Source organism: Myiozetetes cayanensis, unplaced genomic scaffold (assembly GCF_022539395.1).
Source record: "Myiozetetes cayanensis isolate MyiCay16 unplaced genomic scaffold, myiCay2020 scf4, whole genome shotgun sequence".
In the NCBI taxonomy this organism is placed as follows: Eukaryota; Metazoa; Chordata; class Aves; order Passeriformes; family Tyrannidae; genus Myiozetetes; species Myiozetetes cayanensis.
Genome location: NW_026087631.1, coordinates 10,940,503 through 10,960,074, shown reverse-complemented (window position 1 = coordinate 10,960,074; position 19,572 = coordinate 10,940,503). Strand labels below are relative to the sequence as shown.

Genomic DNA, 19,572 nt, shown 5'->3' with positions numbered 1-19,572 from the left:
TTAGCAGCAGGTGTCTTTCTCTGCAAAGAATCCTGGCCTGCTTTGTTTATCTTGCCTAACATGCACTGCTGCAGTCCCTATAAGGATTTTTTTCTGTGCCTCACCATTTCTCCACAGATTTAATCAAATTTTGTAATATCTCTAAATATACCATTTCTTGGAGTTGCCAGAGTATGTTTATTAATATAAACATTAATTTTTGGTCTGGGAAATTCATGACAGTTTTCACGTGAAGAGATAACCTGTAACAGAGCAATCCCACAATAATGAAATCAAAATGTTAAGACAAGTATAGTGTTTTTTTAAATAGCACATGTACAAACACAGTTATAGAGCACAACATTTAAAAGCTAAAGTTTCAAGAACAATTGTATAGTAGGCAACCAAATTCAACAGACAGGCACATTATTTCACAGACATGTTTCCTAATGGTAGCTTCTTAGATGCTTTCCCAGCAAGAGGTTCATCTATTGAGCACTGTAAATCTCAAATAATCTCTTGGACTGCCTAATACATGAACCTGCAATGGATCAAATGAGAAAACCTGTGACTAAGACCATGATCAAGACTGTTTGTGAGGGTATCTAGAAATCCATCAAAAGTGGACATAGTACAAGCGTGCAACTAAGAATCTGAGGAGTAAGGTTTGGTGGAAGTAGTGTAGTAATTCAGACAGTTCAGGTAGATACGGACAAAAAAAAAAAAAAAAAGAAAAGTCAGAGCTCTTGGTCACATAATCCTTCATATCTGGCACAGACAATGCAGGCAGGTATGTACCAAAACTCATGTGCCAGAAAAGCTTGCCCATTTTTTTTTTTTCATGTTTTCCATTCTTTTAGTCTAATGAAAAATGTAACTGGAACATTGACCATCTTCTGTTCATCTTACTTCTAAATCCAAATGTAACACTTGCAGGAGTAGTAGAAGATAGCATTCCCCTTTGGAGCTGAACGTCTTAGATCTGCTGGAATAAGCTGTAAAATATTATTTTCCCTTTTCACAGTCACCACAGTTATGAAGTTAAAGCTATTTCATAAAACTTGAATTCATATAGTTTATAGTTTATATTCATATAGTTTCAGTTGTAAAGAGCCTGTAATTATCTAGTCCAACTGTCTGACCACTTTTGGGCTGACCAAAAGTTAGTTATCTTGTAAAGGACATTGTCCAAATGCCTCTTAAAGACTGACAGGTAAGGGGCACTGGCCACCTCTAGGAAGCCTCTTCAAGATTCTGCTGCTCAGTCTGTTCTCTGCACCTAAATTTTTCTCCCACTCTTCAAGATGGCTTTTCTTCTTTTTATTCATCTAGTATTTTACAACATACCTTCTAGAGTAAGACACTTGCTATGAATTGGTGGGGTATTCCTGTCCTTAAAAGTTAAAAAGTCAGGTAAAAGCTTCTGTAGAAGTTCATGCTATTTTACAAGCTGCAAAATACAAACTTGTGAGTGAAGCACAACATCCATGTGCAATTAGAGATTCTACCCCTCTAAAACTCCCCTAGTTCTGGGTTAAAAAACAATAAGAGCCACAAACAGCTAGCTTTCAAAAGGAAGTGGAGAAAAGCTGATGAAAAAATTAATTACAAGGCTATTTGACACAGGTTAATATTAACCAATGTTAACTAATAAGCTTGTGAAATGCACTGTTGAACTTAACCATTCTCAGGACCCCTTCTCTGCTGACAAAAAGCAAGTCAAGAAACAGACTCATCATGCTGAAACAAAGAAATGTGGTTGGAGTGGGTGTCAGAGTTGACAGTCACTAAATAACAGCCATTTCCTACCTTTCCATCTAGATGACCTGTAAGTACTGAGATGGCTTGGTCTTGGTGATCTGTTTTGATCTGAGCAATGTCAGGACTTGTTGAAAAGATCCTGTGCATCATACTCTTCAGAAAAGCAGTCAAATGACAAACAGTGTAAACATTTTTATTTACTCTGTATCTTGCAACAAATCAAGTGTAATTAATCCCCAGTATTTTCTCAAGTATAATCTGTCATATGAAAAGCACTTTTTTCTGCATACACTGTGCTAAACATTATTATAGCAGATTAAGAACAAACCTACAGCATTCTTTTACTTTAGCTGGTTCTGATACAGAGGCATACTTTTTTATTTGAGAGTCAACTCCAAGAGACTTAGCTAATTGCACAGCATTTGTATCATCACTGATAAGCGTCCCAAGAGCCACAAGCAGTCTAAAAATGGCTTCAAGATCTTGAACAACTTCCATAACTGTGCTGATGACTGATAAACATTGAGCTTTGCCCTCAACATTGCTGACTTTATGTAAACATACAGCATAGTTCAATGTCAGCGTGGCCAGCGCAATGTGGATGTTCTTATTATTGCCCGATTTAGTTTCTATTGCTTGTGTCATTATTTCATCCCTCTGTTCCATCATGAGCTTCTCGCCTGCATGGCTGGCAAAACAATTGCAAAGAGCTCTAAGTGCCAACAGCTGGTTTGCTTGCTTTCCTTTAGGGTTCAGAAATTTAAGGAGAAGGACGATAAATTGTACATGCTCCTTTTCACCGCAGAAGTTTTCATTCACAGTGGGATGCCTGACAGACAATCTAAGAATGTCTAGGGCTGGAAAGACAATATCTAAGAAACAAAACAAAACAGAATTTTACTATTAATATTGCATTATGTGCAAATGTGAGTTTTCTTTCAGATACAGCCCTTAGCCCTCTAGCTTGGGGAACAGACAGTAACAGTCTCATGCAGAAAGAGACTCAGGTAAAGCACAAGTGGTTTGAAATTCATGAAGTTAAATATTGACAAATCCATTCTATTATAGCATAAACAAAACCCATAACTCTTAATTTAGGATAAATACAGTGCTTCACAGAAAATCTTAAATCTTTCGAAAAACTTCAATTGATAACACTGAAGGCAAATGTCTCTAAAAGCTTCTGACTAAGCATCCCTACATAGATAGCATCACTACAAAACTGCTTTCAGGAGAAAAAAAAAGACAGAAAAAATATTTTAGATTACCTTCATTTCTGAGACATAACTTGCAAAGAAAATAGAAAACAGGTCCTCACCTGATCAGATGGAAATCATTTTAAAGAATCTGAACTGAAAGTTTGTTCAGTTGTATCCTCCCTTCTCTGATTTTTAAATATATGTCTCCTTTGCTATTTTTTTTAATACTATTGCTATCTCATGCTTACAATTAAATCAAAGCTGAACCTGCCTAACCTTACTGAGGATTTTCCTTCATATATGCAGAATCTTCAGAATTAATGCTTTGTACAATAGCATTAATTAGAAATAGAAAGAATCTGGAAAGTATGACAACATTAGCCATCACCAACTGCCAGCTATGCAAAACATACTTTGATTAAGTGATGTTATATAATGACCACAAATTTTCAACACTAAAATGTTCTTCCAGGTAATAAATCTTTAACTGCATCTTCAAGAAAGCAGTTAATTTTAACCACATTTTAGATACTTGTATATGCAATTTATGCATTCTTTCCAGAATGTGCCTTCATAATCAAAATAGCCTTTCCAATCTATCACTGCTGATGATACATTACTACATGGAATTATATCACCTCCACTTGCATTCATTCAGAATGTCACTTCACCAATACAGTTTTGAACACATAGCCTAGAGCTTCTGTAACTTCTTCCTTTCTACCACATTAACATAAGAGATACTTTTGATTTTTTTTTTTACAGAATTTATCTCCATAATTTCACCTCTCATTTGGTAACAATTTATAATCCCAAGATCACACTTCCTTGCTATACTTCCAAACAAGTCTCACACTTTTTTGAAAATGCCTCTGCTAATGAAATAACCACAACTGATGTTTATATCAAGTTTCTCCTTTATGTTTACTATTGTGCCAACAACAAAACCTGACAACCAACTGTTAGTTTTGCCTCTGCTGCTGATCAGTGTTATTAGCAACTGTTTATCATCTTCTGTTTTCTACTCGGGCTATCAAGTGTTTGAGACAGACTCTGTGTAATAAACAACATAAAAAGACTTTTTGTTCACGTGTTGAGGAGATGACAGTACAACAAATAACTCTGAGAAATAAGATGACAGTACAAGAAATAGCTGTCTACCTTCTGGCCAGTTAACTGCTCTCCATAAAGTCTGAAGTTGCTGTGCTGTAGGTGTTTCTGCAGAGGTGTTGCATGTTGCAGACAATAACTTTTCTAGGACTATCAGGTCATCTTCTGTAAGCTTATGTTCTTCAGCTGCCGTGCCATTAAGTTCCTTTAATTTGCCTGTAAGACCAATGGAAGAAGCATGGCTTTCTGACAAGGGAACTTCACAGATCAAGATCTTTAATGAAATGCTAAAAAGGATTTTACAAACAAGTAACAACTATTGTAATTGGGGTTCTTTGGGGGGTGATGGATTTTTGAACACTTTTACCAATTTTGTAATTTTCTAATTTTAAGTTTTCAATTACCACAATTATGACTACTATTAAAACCCCTCTACCAGTGCAACACAAAGATTCAGAATTTGCAGAAAAATTCAGAAAACATCTACATAAAGAGAAAAATGCAGAAAAAAAATTACAAGACCATTAGAGCTTTCGTAACAAATATGATTTCTTTTTTGTTCTTTCCTATTATTAGGTCATAGAAACAATGAAGAAACCATATGTCCTTAGTGTGATCACAGGTTTTGTATTTTTTCTTATTTAAGTTTTGTGATCATATTTTGCTTATGGCATGTCCTATATTCAAACTTTAATGTGATTTAAAAATCCAAGTATTGGAAAAATCATTTTAATGTAATGGATCAAGCATTAAGGACCTGCCAATCATGGTTCTTCCAGACATAAGGAGGGCCATGTCAATAAATGCACAAGCAGACAACATTACATTAGTACATCCTTAGGAGTTTTATAGTATGTACAAAAAAAAAAAATAACTATTGGGGCCTCATGAAAAAAAAAAATACAGCCATAATATTTACAAGTGTATTTAACCATGCACTGTTACAAAACTGTGGGGAAAACATAGTAAACCTAGTTTTCAGATTATAGACTTCAAAAAAACCAAACAGCCCACTAAGCCTGTGAGTATTGTTATCCTTCAAGAATACAGGATAAAAATAAACTGATGCAGTATGTTTTAAAGACTTAGTGAAAATCTTTGCTTTGCTATAACATGAATGTCAGCCAGCCTTGCTGTTCTCCCTCTTACAAAGTTCTGAACAAAATTTTACTGTAAATCTGTGGAAAACCAAGAAAAGGCTAAACCTATTTACTAGCCAAAACCTCCAGGAAAAATACCTTCTTTGTGAATCCCTTCTCCCTGAACAAATAAGTAAGTGCAACAAAATTGAGGGCAACAAGACAAGGCTAACTGAAGATTCTGACATTTTTTTAATCACATAATAACATTGAACAATATGTAAATGAGCAATACCACAAACAGAAGGCTCCAGAGAGATCTGACAGGCTTGAGCAGTGGACCCATGTGAGCCTCATGAAGTTCAACAAGGTCAAAGACAAGGTCCTGCACCTGTTTCAGGGTAATCCCAGACATGAGTACAGACTGGGCTAAAAAAGGATTGAAAAGGGACTGAAAAGAAAGACTTGGGGGTAGTGGCTTATTAGAAATTGGACACAACCCAGCAATATGTGCTCATAGCTCAGAAAGACAGCTGCATAAAAAGCAGCACAGTGAGCACAGCAACAGAGGTGACTCTGTCCCCCTACTCTGCCATCTGTGAGACTCCATCTGTAATGCTGCATCCACCTCTGGAGTCCTCAGCACAAGAAAGACGTTGATCTCGTGGAGTGGGTCCAGAGCATGGACCAAAAAAATGATCACAGGGATGGAAGAGCTCTACTATGAGGAAAGGCTGAGAGCTGGGGTTCTTCAGCCTGGAGAAGAGAAGGCTCTGAGGAAATCCGACTGTAGCCTTTCAATTCTTAAAGGGGGCTTATGAGATAGAAGGAGTCAGGCCTGCAGTGACAGGATAAGAGTTAAAGCTTTTGAACTGAAAGAGACATTGTAACAATTTGCCCAGAGAAAACTCGAATTTCCCCTTCTCAGAAGTGCTTAACATCAGGCTGGGTGGAGCTTTGAGCAACCTGGTCTAGTCAAAGGTGTCCATCCCTGCCTGTGGCAGGGGGATTGGCCTACATGATCTTTCCAGGTCGCTTCCAAACCAAACCATTCTATGATTCCATGGCTGTAAAGCCAGGAGCTTGCCCTCTTGAAGATGCTGGATAAAGGTTTTCTAAAAATCAGTCCCTTGTTTCTATGTTTCCTCATCAGACTAGCTAGACAGCTACATTTTCAAGGTCTGTGTAAAAAAACAGGAGAGAAATAATTGAGTTTTAGTATCTTCAAGGTAGAGACACTGTGAATACAAACTAATTTTACAAAACCCTTACAGAAATATACAGAAACAAACTGATGACAAAAAAAGGTAGAGATTCTATGGAAGCAAGAATACAAGGCAATGGAAAGGAAAAAAGGACATCCTCTATTAGATCAGAGTTCTTATCTGTGAAGTACTCATACTTCTAAGCCTACAAATACATGCACCAATAAAGTGATGAATGCAATTTTAAAAGGTCAAAACCAAGAAACATTTGGAAACCTATGGGAAATTGCTTAGGTTTGTTAAAAGCTCAAAAGTCAAGTTACTTCAAACAAATGAAAAAAATCATCCTTGATAATAAAATACTGACCCAGTATCTGCGTAGGATTGGCCTGGTCAAAGGTAACAGCATCCTTCTTCGGAAAATAAATATTTTCAGCCTTAGCAGCAGCTGATTGGTAGGCACCCATTCCTACAGAAAGGCAATACAGAATATTCAGCAACATACCAAAGTGTCTTAACAGAGACCAATATCCTAGAAGTAATTCTCTACTGCTGAATGTCACTCAGAAAAATATCTTCTGGGAAAAAAATGAATGTTATGCAAACAGCTGTCTTTCCTTACATTATTTTTAAATTCAAGGGTTAAAACTTAAAGCAATACCTTCACAAACTGTCCTCCCCTTATGTAAAAATTCACATAAACTATTAACAGTGATTTCTTCATTATGCAAACTAAATACACAGTCATTCATAGGAATGGGTGTGGGAACAAGCTGAGTCAGATGCACCTGCATTCAGTTAAGTTAGAATCAAAAAGGAGTATTTCGGCCTTGACCATGTTTTGATAAAAAGCTTGTGTCCCTGATTACTGCATGTAAAGGAAGGCTCTGTTATCCATATTTTCTGAGTAATTTCCAGAGTATAAACAGCTTCAATCTGCTTGTTATTTTTAAAAAAGTATAGAGTTGCATGAATGCAGAATTCATGTCAGAGGAAAAAAACAAATCAAAAGATCAGGAATGTTTTTCATTGGCAGACATCCTCTCTTACCTGTAAATGGATCAACTCCACCCACTGGAGCTCCTGCATTCGATGCTGAACCAGGAACGTAGCGACCAGCACCTAAACAAGGATGTTAAGTTTTTTAAACACGACTGGTAAAGAGGTTATGTAAAGAGGTAATGTACACCTGTATTTTGTTACTAGATTTCAAACATCACTATTAAAGGGGTTATTTTGCATTAAAGGAATTATAAAGAAATCTTCAACACTTCTAAAGGATTAAATCTATGCCTATGTGTGAGGGTGCTGGTGAAGATGGCATTCACCAGCTAAGTGAGAAACAAATGGGAGACACTGGCATGGTCTCTGGCACCAGGTACAAGCTTTGTACAGCTTGCAGGTACAGTCGTGACAGGTACAATCCATGACAAGCTCCATCAGGAGGGCACTGCTGAGACATGCTCTCTGTGTGCATGAGGCCCAAAGTGGCCTCTCCTCTGGGAGGTGGAATCTCCTTTCTGGTACTGAGGCCTCCACCTGCAGAGAACATAGACAGAGCCACACAAATCACGGGAGGAGAGACCACTGGACAACACAGTACAATAGGAACAGAGAAAGACTGACAAGATGTGGAAGGCTGAAGGCTGTGGGTTTTGGGAACAGCACAAAGACTTCATGTCTGCCTGTAGATCTGCAACTGCAGAACAGGCAGTGCCCTGGTACTGTTGAGTAAAATTATCCAGCACATGTTTCCCCAGGAGAAAGGCAAGTGACAGTGACAGGAGGCAGAGTATCCTCTGTAGGGTATGGAGGCACCCACTACTGACACAGGAGTGTATCTCCAGATATCTTGAGAGGCTAGGATCCAGGATGCCAGAGAGACACTGCCAACGCTGTTACCCTGCTACTTTTCCATACAGCCATGAATGGTATAGCCAAGGAAGTCCTGGAGAGTATCAAGGGTGATTAGAGAGCTCTGGGAGGAAGTGTGAAGGGCCCAGGTGACGTTTCTTTGATGCTCTCAACAAAGCAAAATTGAATAGAAGCGGACTCATCAAGTAGGTCAGCAGCTCACTGCATGGCTGGTTATGCTGGCAGAACTGTGGCATTTATTGACTACAGGACTTTCAAGGAGCAAGAGCTACTTATCGCAGATAGAGTAAGCCTGAAAAAGCAGGGCTGGAACTGGGAATGTCTTTGCAAACAAGCTTGCCAAACTAGCAAGAAGAACTTTACAACAGCTATCCCAGTAAGGATCTAGAGTGCATGGTACTAATAAAGATCATGTAATAAGAAAAAATGAGTGACAATAAAAATAGAAAACTATCTTTATGGATATATCCATTCCTGTGTTGTCCGTGCATACAGATTTTTGCAAAGCAAAAGGTTTATGTTCTTACCCTTTTGCTGTAGAGGGCAGAGTGACATGAGGCAGAACAGACAGCAGAGGGCTCTGTGCTACTGAACAGATCTCCTTATGCTTTGACAGTAGCAGAGCCCACTTTACCAGGCTGTCCCACCCTACTGCCCCAGAGAGCTGCAAGAAACAGCCGTCTGGAGCAGAAGATGGAATGCAACTGAACACGATTAAAATATGCATCCTACATGCTAGCCAGGCAAGTTATGAATTTTACATTACCTGTAAATGGATCTGCCCCCGGTATTGTATTCGATCCAGATGAAGAGCCTGGAACATAACGTCCAGCACCTAGTGAAACAGCAAGAAAACCAGTGACTATCAAACACAGCTTGATGTTATTCAAGTGTCAGTACTTTTCAGCCAGAAGCAGCTCAAAAATAAAGCCAAACATCATATATATCTTATTGTTTATTGTGGCATTATAAGAAACAGATCCTATCCCCTGATGTAAACAAATTCTTCCTTATTAATTGAGTCAGAAATTTGTTTTCTGGGGCATACATGCTATATACTTGGACACAGCCAAATCAAAAGCCAGACTGGAGTGAGTCCAGAGAAAGGCAATGAAGCTGGTGAAGGGTCTGGAGCGCATGTCCTATAAGAAGTGACTTAAGGGAGCTGACGGTGTTTAGCCTGGAGACAAGGAGGCTCAGAGTGGACCATGTTGCTCTCTACAGCTACCTGAAAGGAGGTTGTAGAAAGGTGGAGGCTGGTCTCTTTTCCCAGCTAACAAGTGATAGGATGACAGGAAGTGACCTCAAGTTGTACCAGGGGAGATTTGAATTAGATATGAGTAAAAATTTAATACTGCAAGGGTTGTCAGGCACTAGAATAGACTGTCCAGGAAAGTGGTGCAATCATCATCCTGGAAGCATCCAAAAAACATGTGGATAAGGCACTTGGGGACACACCGTAGTGGTGAACACAGAAGTGCTAAGTTAATGGTTGGACTCAATATTCTTAGAGGTCTTTTCCAACCTTAATGACTCTCTGATTTTGTGACAGTGAGGTGATTTAAAACTGACTCAACAATCAGGCCCAGAGGGTGGTGATCAGTGGCACAACATCTAGTTGGAAGCCAGCCACTACCCCGGGGTCAGTACTGTGTCTACTCCTGTTCCACATCTTCATTAATGATCTGGAAGATCAGAGTACACTCTCAGTAAGTTTGCTGAGGACACAAAACTGGAGGAGTGACTGATGCCATTATTTACATTTAAAATTTTTACCTGTAAACGGATCTGAAAATTGAGCACTTGAACTTAACAGTGTTTGCCCTTTAGTGTTGTCCATAATAAACTTTGCCACCTGATCCAGAAACATAGGATTTAGATCGTTCTTTTGCAGGAAGTTGTAGGCACTCAGCCAAGGATCATCTGTGATGTTATACGGCAGTTTGTAGGAAGGCCCACTTTCATTTACATCAATAGTGAAAACATAGTCATACTCCTTCAAGCAGAATAAAAATAAAAGCAAAATTACAATTTTGACAGAATTCTTTACAAAAAGATGTACCAAATGTAGACTAAAAGGGGCCCAGGGATAAGCCTAAAAACTGTAACAGTGCGATGTATCAATAGCAGTGATACTGCAGAATGTATCAATACTTTCCCTACGCAGACTGCAAGTAAATATCTCCTGACTCAGGGTAAACACTACTTAGCACTAGCCAAAACATCACTGTGTTATCAAGAATGTTGCTACCCTAAATCCAAAACACCGAGCACTGTACCACATGCTAAGAGGAATATGAACTCTGTCTCAGCCAAAATCACGAAAAAGTTAAACCTGTAGTTTCCAGAATTCTCTGTCTCAAGAAGACCAGAGTAAAACAATGTATCACAATAATGTTTGTGTAGATATGTTAAAAAGTAAAGATGCACCACATGACTCTCATGGACAGCTCTCACTGCCTGAAAAGGTAAAGGGAAGTCAGATGCCTCAGAAAACTTCAGTCTTAAAAGTACGCTTCTAATACTAGAAAACTGTAATTTTCTAACATTCTAAATTTCAAAACATGTGAGTGAGAAAATTTGTATCTCTGAAGCATTTTTTCTGCCCCTGGCAGATTTTTCTATGTATATGTCAGTAAAGGAAACATTTTTCAGCTATCTTTAGGTTCTTTAGTTACTATAGAGAAGGGGTACAGTACCTAATATTTTAGGTAAGCCTTGCATTTTAAGTTGTATGGTTCACTTCCTTTGGAAAGGAAATTAATTTCTCAAGTTATTAACAATAAATACAATAGAACTTGATCATTTCTCTACTAATAGTTTCTCAAAAATAATTTGTCTCCATTGGCTTGCTTGTTTTACAAAATGCATTTCAGAAGTGATGAAGCAAATAGTACTTATACTTCTACCTCTGAGATCAAATATGATAAGAAAATAGAAACAAACACCTATTTTCTACGTTATATTCTATCTGAACAAATACTGGAATAGACTTTAATGGGAAATCCAGTATTTTACTTAGGAAGGAATAAAACTAAAGTTTGCATATACCTTTCCTTCAAATAAAACTTTTCCAGATGTCTGTTGTGTGGCTCCGGAAGAACCAACAACATCGCCAATCTTTATCCATCTTCCTTCACTAACACTCCATTGATATGCTTCCACTTTACCATGATCTTTAATCAGCCGTGTCTGTCCATCTCTTGTTCCTGTAAACAGCAGTATAAGAGTTTGAACAATTTCAAGAATACAATGTACTTTAGGAAAGTCTTTGAATAGTGCTCAGCATTAAAAATGAAAAAAAAAAATAGTTCAACAACATGTAGAGTCACAGCGCAGGAAATAAGTGCATACATGTCATGGTTTAAACCCAGACAGCAACTAAGCACCACTCACAGCCCCTCGCTCACTCCCCTCCTGGCTGGGATGCAGAGGAGAATTGGAGGAGTAGAAGTGAAAAAAAATGTGGGTTGAGATACAGTTTAATAGGTAACGCAAAAGCCACATGCACAAGCAAGGCAAAGCAAGGAATTCATTCACAACTTCCCATGGGCAGGCAGGTGTTCAGCTGCCTCCAGGAAAGGAGGGCTCCCTTGTGCACTCCCTTGCTGGAGGGGTAGGGTGAGGAGCAGCAAAGGCCTTGGCTTTGTGTAAGCCCTGCTCAGCAGGAATGAAAACATCCCTGTGTTATCTACACCATTTCCAGCACAAATCCAAAACACAACCCCATACTAGCTACTATTGGAGACAATTAACAATTACAATTACGGTAACGGTATCTGCCACCAGACTAACTTGCAAAAACAATCTTTAGGTCAAGTATTTCAAACGTTTATCATCTCCCCAGTGAGACAACAACCAAGAAAAGTGATACTCTCCCATGGTCTTAACTAGATGGAAAGTTCCATGTGGTTTTAAGATTTCCACTTGCTTATCAGAGCCAAGGGTTGAAATCACTGGTTACTTCACCTTGGGAAAAAGTATTTGTCTATTTAAGAGTAATGTTTACTACTGCTTCTACTGCATTCTCATGAATCTTTTGAATACCTAGAAAGTGTGAACTGAGTCAATCAAAACTATCTTTCAAGCCAAAAGCTAAAGCAGAAAATTTGCACCTAATGCTTATTTTAGGAAAAAAAAATTCCACGTTCAGTAGTCCCTTTGCAAAATACCTGACTCATATACTGTTGTTACAGCTGGCAGAACAGATCCAAAACATCTTGAACACAGTGCAGCATCCTGAATTCCATCTTTTTGTAAGTTATCCCATAAGAGACATATTTTTTTATAATTCTAGTCTATCAAAAAAAAACCCCAACAAAGAAACAGAAAAACCCTATAGTCCTGCCACCGAAAGAATCAGTGAAAGGGTAGTAGAGCAAAATTACGCTCTTTCCTTCCGCAACCCTATTGACAGTGATTAAAGCCTTAATTTTGGAAACTATTAAAAGTTTCAATACCTCAGAACCAAGATTTGGAGGCATCTCTAAAATCACATAAATACAACAACTTACCAGGATCCTTAAGATGTTCTCTTCCAGGAAGGTCATCAGCATTAATATCTCCTAAATCGCCAGTTTTAGGATCAATGGATGCTTGGGAAAGCTCATTTTCAAAGGCTTGAATCTCCTCAGCGCTTGCTGTACGTTCCAAAGACTCTGTAAACACTCTTATAATTCCATCACTGAATGGAGAGAAAACATTCAAGAGAAATAGGATTTTAAATATCACAATGATTACATAAATTCTAATGGTGACTTCTACATCAGAAACCATCACTGTTTTTAATTACCTCTCTCAATTATTCTTATGGAAGGAATTCACTCTCATGCTAAAACCACCCAGAGACGGAATCAAGCAGCTAACCCTGTCTTCAATATAATTTTAAAATCAAGATATGATATGCCTATCAAAAATATTCTTCATACAGTATTTATACGTTTATTCTCACTCTATTCGTGCTTTTACAACATCTTCAAAGAATTTGCTCTACCTATCTGAGTCACATTAAAAAATTACTTCTTGGATGAAGTATAGCTCATATTTAAATTTAACATGTATACACGCATTTCACACATTTTGATGGCTGCCATTTTAAACAGAAATGAAACTGATACTCAAAGTGATGTTTTCAATTTAATCAAGGACTTGCAGATTTAGATCTACAAATATATTGAGAATAAAATCTGGATACCTTGCACCAACCACAATGTCACCATTGTCTAACACACAGCAGCACCATACAGACTGAGCTGGGAGTCTGATTGTTTGAGCACATTCCCCTTGTTTCCAGATTCTAAGAGATCTATCCTCTCCAGTAGTCACAAAATCTGAAAATAAAAAATATAAAAAAGCTTTTAAAGTATATTTTTAGCATCCTGCTATACTAGATGCCATTCTGCAACTGGGTATTGATGCCTTAGAGTTTTTGATTTTTTAATTTTTTTGTAGATTTTAGAAGTAGTCGCACAGTGAATGTAGATTTTAACCTAGCTGTATTACATCCCTTACCCTGTAGCATAATGTTTACACATACCCAACTCTATTACTTCATTCCATATCAATCCCCCTAAATTCCATTAGTGCGTTTAGTCTCCTTTTCAAGGTAGAATTGCAGAAAAACACCTTAAAATCTGCACCAGAAGATATAAATGTAGACAAAACAACCTTCAAGCCCAGAACTTTGGAGGGGCTCCAAAGACTGCACATGCTGCAAAGATGAAGATGAGGAAGAGGGGGTCTCAAACTCCCCCATACTCAATTTCCGAAGGGGCGTGTCGGGGAGCTGAATTGTAACACCTGAGTCCAAGCACAGGCATGTGGGATTGTATTCCTGGAGCCTCGAGCTCATTAAATCTTCTGCTCCCTTATCTCCTACCTAATTTGGCCTGCAGTCTTTTTCCTCCTTAGTCTCTTAGGCAACAGTATCTAAAAATTAGAGCAGTAAAAGAACCTTTCTACAATTTAATACTTCTCTCAATTGCAAGAGAGCAAAAAGAAAGCCACTTCTAATTTGTCTTGTCAAGTGCATAAATTACACACTACACAGCTAGGCGGGGAATGAAATTATGCCCAAGACAAAGAAAGATCCCTTCCTCCTTTCAAGAGTTAAACAATTTTGTCATCATCACTGTTCCATCTTGCACTAAACTTGCAGTTTCACATTAGTTTTAAATTGAGTTTTGGATGGTAAGCCTGCTTTTTAAAAAAAAAACATGCATAAAGCACTGTTAAAAGTCTGCAACTCCTCAAAGAGGAATTCTAAAGCATAGGAAGTTTACAATATACACATACACTTATATACATGGACTTTACCTGTTGAACAAATGCACAAGTGTCCCATACACCACACAAAGGTCACTGACTTGGAATTTCTTCTGCAACTGTCTGCAACAGTTAGTTCTGAACCTCTAAACCTCTAATTCTGAAAACAAATGTAATTTAGCCTCATACACAAAATTCTTAACCTAAACTATTTATAATGCACATTGTGAAAGTATCTACATTTTCATTATCTCAAACTGGTAAGCCACACATTACTATTTTACTCCTCTGCAATAGTTATGAAACACAGGTGGCAAATTAGACAACAGTCTTGCCTATTGCTTCATCCAAGTTTCACTTAAGGTTTCAATTAGCCATAACCCAGGACCTTTTATCCCACATACTGCCAGAGCAACTCTGACACAGATGTGATTTGGAGTCAAGCACAGCTTTCTTTTTTTAATCCATTTACACTAGATGTAGGAAGTAAATTAAATGCTACCTGAGTTCAACTACAGAACACCCACCCTGTCATTGCATTTCATGTTGGGCAACAGTCACAAAAGTAACCCTACCTTCACACTGAGGGAATACAGAGATGCTGTATATGTAATTTGTATGTCCATAGTACACCTGCAGACATTCTCCAGAGATCTGCCATCTTCGAACACTAGCATCATTAGCACAGGAAAGGAATTCTGTCTCACTGAGAATAGCTAAACCTCTCACACAATCTTCATGTCCTTTATAAAAGAAAGGAAAAATTTAATGCAGTTTTTCTCTCTGTTAGCAGCAGTACACCATTTCTATTTATGTAATATCTAAATCCAGGCAACCAATCTTCATTATGGGAGGAGTTTAAAAAAATTGCTCAACATTCTCATAAAAAATCTTATTCCTTCAGAAATCATGTGACTTCTGGGCATACAACTTCAAAGACTTTAAAAATCCTGCCCAAGTACTGTTTAATTTATCCACGATTTGTAAGGTTTTAATATTTTGGTTTTTTCTCTTTTTAAAAGAACACACTACCCTAATGAAGCTACGAACAACAGCAACATTTACCAGTGAATGTTCTTTCACATCTGCCTGCCTTCCACAGTTTTATAGTTTTGTCAGCTGAACCAGTCAACATTAATCCCTGTTCAGGAAGTATTTTCACTGCCCATATTGCAGCTGTGTGACCCTGCAAAAAAACCCAACATTTGTTAGACTTGTCAGATTGTCAGAATCAAATTCAAATTCAGAGTATACAACTATATTCATGTAGAGGAACTTCATACCTGTAATGTCATCATACATCTGTCATTCAACCACACCTTGGCTGTTGTATCCCATGATCCACTTAATAATGTGCCAAATTTCCCCGATGAAAGGCTGCAAACTGGAATGAACATTCAAGTCAGAACTGACAAGTGTCCTGCATTGCCACAAATCTCATGCCAGCAATTTAAAGAGATTTACTTAAGGAGATTTACTTGGTATCAATAGCTGATTTAGTGTTGAGAAGTTTGGCGAACTGTATTGCACTGCAAACTAGAAAGAAGCTACTTCAAAATCTCTTAACTTTAGGTTACAAAATCTGAAATATTTTTGCCATTCATATTTTTAAATTTCTTTTAGTACCAGACCTCTTCTCCTCAGATCAGAATATGATGACAAACAAGTTAGATAACTAGTCAAAACACAGAATTAACGCAAAGGTTTAGTTTTTAAGATGTCAGAGAAAGCGAAGTTTTTAGCAACAGGTGTTAATTTGTGTCCTCAAGAAGCAAGATTTCATTAAAAAAAAAAAATTAGTTTGCTTGAAAGGCAAACTACTACCACCACTACCACTACCAAGAAACTGGTGACATTTAGAGATTCAGTAAAAAGATAATCTGCAAATGCTCCAGCAACAGTATAAAACTACGCATTTAAACTACCAATTAATATTAGATCCCTGTCTAAGTAACAAAATGGGCAGAGAAAGTTTATTTAGGAAGCTGACTTTCTCTGCTTCTATCAGCTTTGACATAAAAATTAAGCTTAATACATGAAGAATCAACTGCTTTTTAAAAATGTAGCCCTTGGCAAAAGGGTAATCATTCTGTAAACTGCCATGAGTTCACATGTGCAGTAAAAGTCCAAGCATTCATCAGGATAAACTTGGAAGTCCTTGCCATGAATGGTCACTGCATGAATGAAGATTATAAAATCCTGTTTGCAGAGGTCATCATTGTTTGCTACATTATGTACTAAATAAATCAAAATTGAGTTTTATAAATTCAACTTAATTTCCTCTCTAATAAATCATGTTAACTTTTATGCAAAAAACTCCAAAATAAAATTACTACATACCTGTGTTTTTATGACCCTTAAGGATGTAAAGAGGAGCTGTGCTATCAACTGTAAAAATGCAAATATTATGATCATTGCCACCAGTTGCAATCAGTCCACGAGGATAGAGGTCACTTGGAGGTATGATGCACACGCAAGATACAAAATTTGAGTGGCCACTCATACAGTGCATTTCAGTAAACCCCCTGTTAAGACTAAACACACGAGACAATCAGTTAAGTCATGACAGAAACAGTACTTTATTTAAGTAAATACAACTTTTGAATTAATAAATATGCTTGCATTGTGCTAAATAAATACTACAGATGGCCTAGAAAGAATCAAAAAGCCAAGAGAAATACGATACCAGCATTCCTGCCCAGTAGCCAACACTTAAAGCTCTACACTTCTTTTTCAGTAGTGGTAGGCCTGGAAAGACTTAAGTTTTTGTTTTCCTTTGCTCATTGGCAAACATTATGCCAAATGTGATTAAAAACAGTTACAGTTTGCTTTACAAAACCTTTTGCTGTCTTAAGACTCAAATATGTACCCCAATACAAGCTAAAATAACAGAGCACATAAATGAAGAAAGTTTACTGCCTGCCAAATCTTTAAACTGCCTCTTCATGAGAAGCACTGTAGAGGTTTAAAAGTTAAATAGACCATAACTGATTCAAGCAGCACCCTCATTTCTTCACCCTGAGTGAAACTCAATAGTTATAGACTAACTGAAAGAACCTACTTGTTCCCACAGAATAAACATACAGGTTGTGTGTTTGGTTTGTTTTGGTTATTCTTTTTTCTCTTCTGTGATTGTTGCCCCACCTTCAAAAAACATAACATATCATACTGTCATCCTTCATAGTCTGATGCTTGAAATATGTAAGAAAATCACTACATTCTTCTAAATTCTAAAATATCCACTGAAGCTACAGAGAACCAGTGAAGGCAACACATCTTCCTGGCAAATCTAAACAACAAAACCAGCATACAGCAGTGTGCTTACTCACTCAGCCCTGGCTACTGTAATCCCCAAGTCTTCAGGGCAGAGAAAGATAATCATTACCAACGCTATGACTCCACATAAGCTACTCATGTCTTCCTCACAGAGTCGCCAAAAATTATGGGTTAGAATTAAGACTTCCTTTTCTGCTGCAAATTTCTGTGCAATTTGACAACTTCTTTCCTTTGTGATGGAGACTTAACAAGACACACTTAATGAGATTAGTCTTCCTTCACCTCACTTGCAGAGATCAGCATAAAGACACATGTAAGCTTTCAGCAAATTTACCAACTGTTTTACTGGAGGGCAGTGAAGCTGCCTAGCAGCCTCAGAATGCAGTTCACAATTTGAAACCACAGTCAGAAGAGGAGGTACATCCTGTGTCTTCTGCTAAGCACATTGCTGAGCAGTGCTGCTTCTGGTCACTACAATATTCTGAAAAATTCACTTAGTGAATTCAACACGGCAAATTCAGTAGGAGACAGCCCCGTGCAACATGAATATCAAAAAACCGAATGTGTTTTTCATTTTTAAATGCCTTTGTGTATTTAAACTTCCTGTGCAGTTTTTAGTTCATATTCCTTTTTATGTTCAAAAAGGAGTTTGCTCAGCAAGGACAAGAAAAGATGGGTTTTTTAAAACACTCAAAGCATACTGCCTTACTGGCAAAACTTAGCAGGAATACTTTGGCACTGAATACTGTGAGGTGGAAACAACATTACTGACACCACCCGGAAAAAGACGCCCAGATTTACTGGCATTGTTATCATCTGCAAAGTAGGCTGGAATATTGATCCGCAGCTAACTGCTGTATAAAACCTCCCCAAGAGCAGGCATGTCAAAGCTGGGGCTGTTCAGCCTGGAGAAGAGAAGGTTGTGTGGAGACCTGACAGCAACCTTCCAGTGTCTGAAGGGGCCTTCAGGAAGCCAGAGAGAGGCTGTTCATCACGAACTGTAGTGGTAGGACAAGGAGTAATTGGTACAGGTTGAAAGAGGGGAAACTTAAGCTAGAAGGAATTGTTTATTCTGAGACTGGTGAGGCACTGGAACCGGGTGCCCATGGAAGTTGCGGATGTCCCATCACTGGAAGCGTTCAAGGCCAGGTTGGATGGGGCTTTGGGCAGCCTGGTCTAGTGAAAGGTGTCCCTGTGCATGGCAGGGGGGATGGGACCAGATGAACTCTAAAGCCCCTTCCAACCCTTTCTCATCCCGCTATTCCGTGCAAGCGACAATGCCACACACGGGCGCCTCCAGAACAGACTCCCCTCGCCCGCCGCCTGCCCCGGACCCGCCGGTTCAGCCCCTGGGGGGGACACGGCCGCGGAGACCTCCCCGGTGGGGCTCGGGCGGGTCCCCGGTGGCGCCACCTCCGCGCCCTCCTCCCGCGGGGCGCCGGCCGGAGCGGGCCCGCCCCGCGCAGCAGCCCCGCACTCACCCGTCCGGGGCCCAGAGCCGCGCCGTTCGGTCCCGCGACACGGACACGAAGCCGCCCTCCGGGAAGAGGCCGCGGGCGAGGCCCCGCACGTCCTGGCCGTGCCCCAGCAGGGAGCAGCGCAGCCGGAACGCGCCTCCCTCGCCCGCCATGGCGGCAGCGCCCGCCTGACACAGCACGGCCGCACCGCGCCGGAAGCGCCGTCACCGGGCGCGCCTCTATGGCGCCCTGGGACTCCATGTCCCGGCAGGCACCGCGCCACGCAGCGTGCGCCGACGGCGCGCCTGCCTCGCGATGCTCCCTGGGAGTTGTAGTCGCGGCCGCGGCGGGGTTCGCGCCCCTCGCG

The 19,572-nt window shown here is 39.2% G+C and overlaps 1 protein-coding gene across 1 annotated transcript; it reads right to left on the bottom strand.

Moving 5' to 3' along the window:
• Positions 1 to 1,917: 1,917 nt before the first annotated feature.
• On the bottom strand, positions 1,918 to 19,414 carry PLAA (phospholipase A2 activating protein). The gene is made up of 14 exons (XM_050329376.1): positions 19,230 to 19,414; positions 16,813 to 17,006; positions 15,756 to 15,856; positions 15,538 to 15,658; positions 15,048 to 15,215; positions 13,403 to 13,538; positions 12,723 to 12,892; positions 11,260 to 11,417; positions 9,985 to 10,204; positions 8,975 to 9,043; positions 7,384 to 7,455; positions 6,701 to 6,802; positions 4,101 to 4,265; positions 1,918 to 2,612 (listed from the first exon to the last, which is right to left on the bottom strand). The coding sequence occupies exons 1-14, from the start codon at positions 19,376 to 19,378 to the stop codon at positions 2,047 to 2,049; spliced, it is 2,391 nt and encodes a 796-aa protein (XP_050185333.1). The 5' UTR covers positions 19,379 to 19,414; the 3' UTR covers positions 1,918 to 2,046.
• Positions 19,415 to 19,572: the final 158 nt, after the last annotated feature.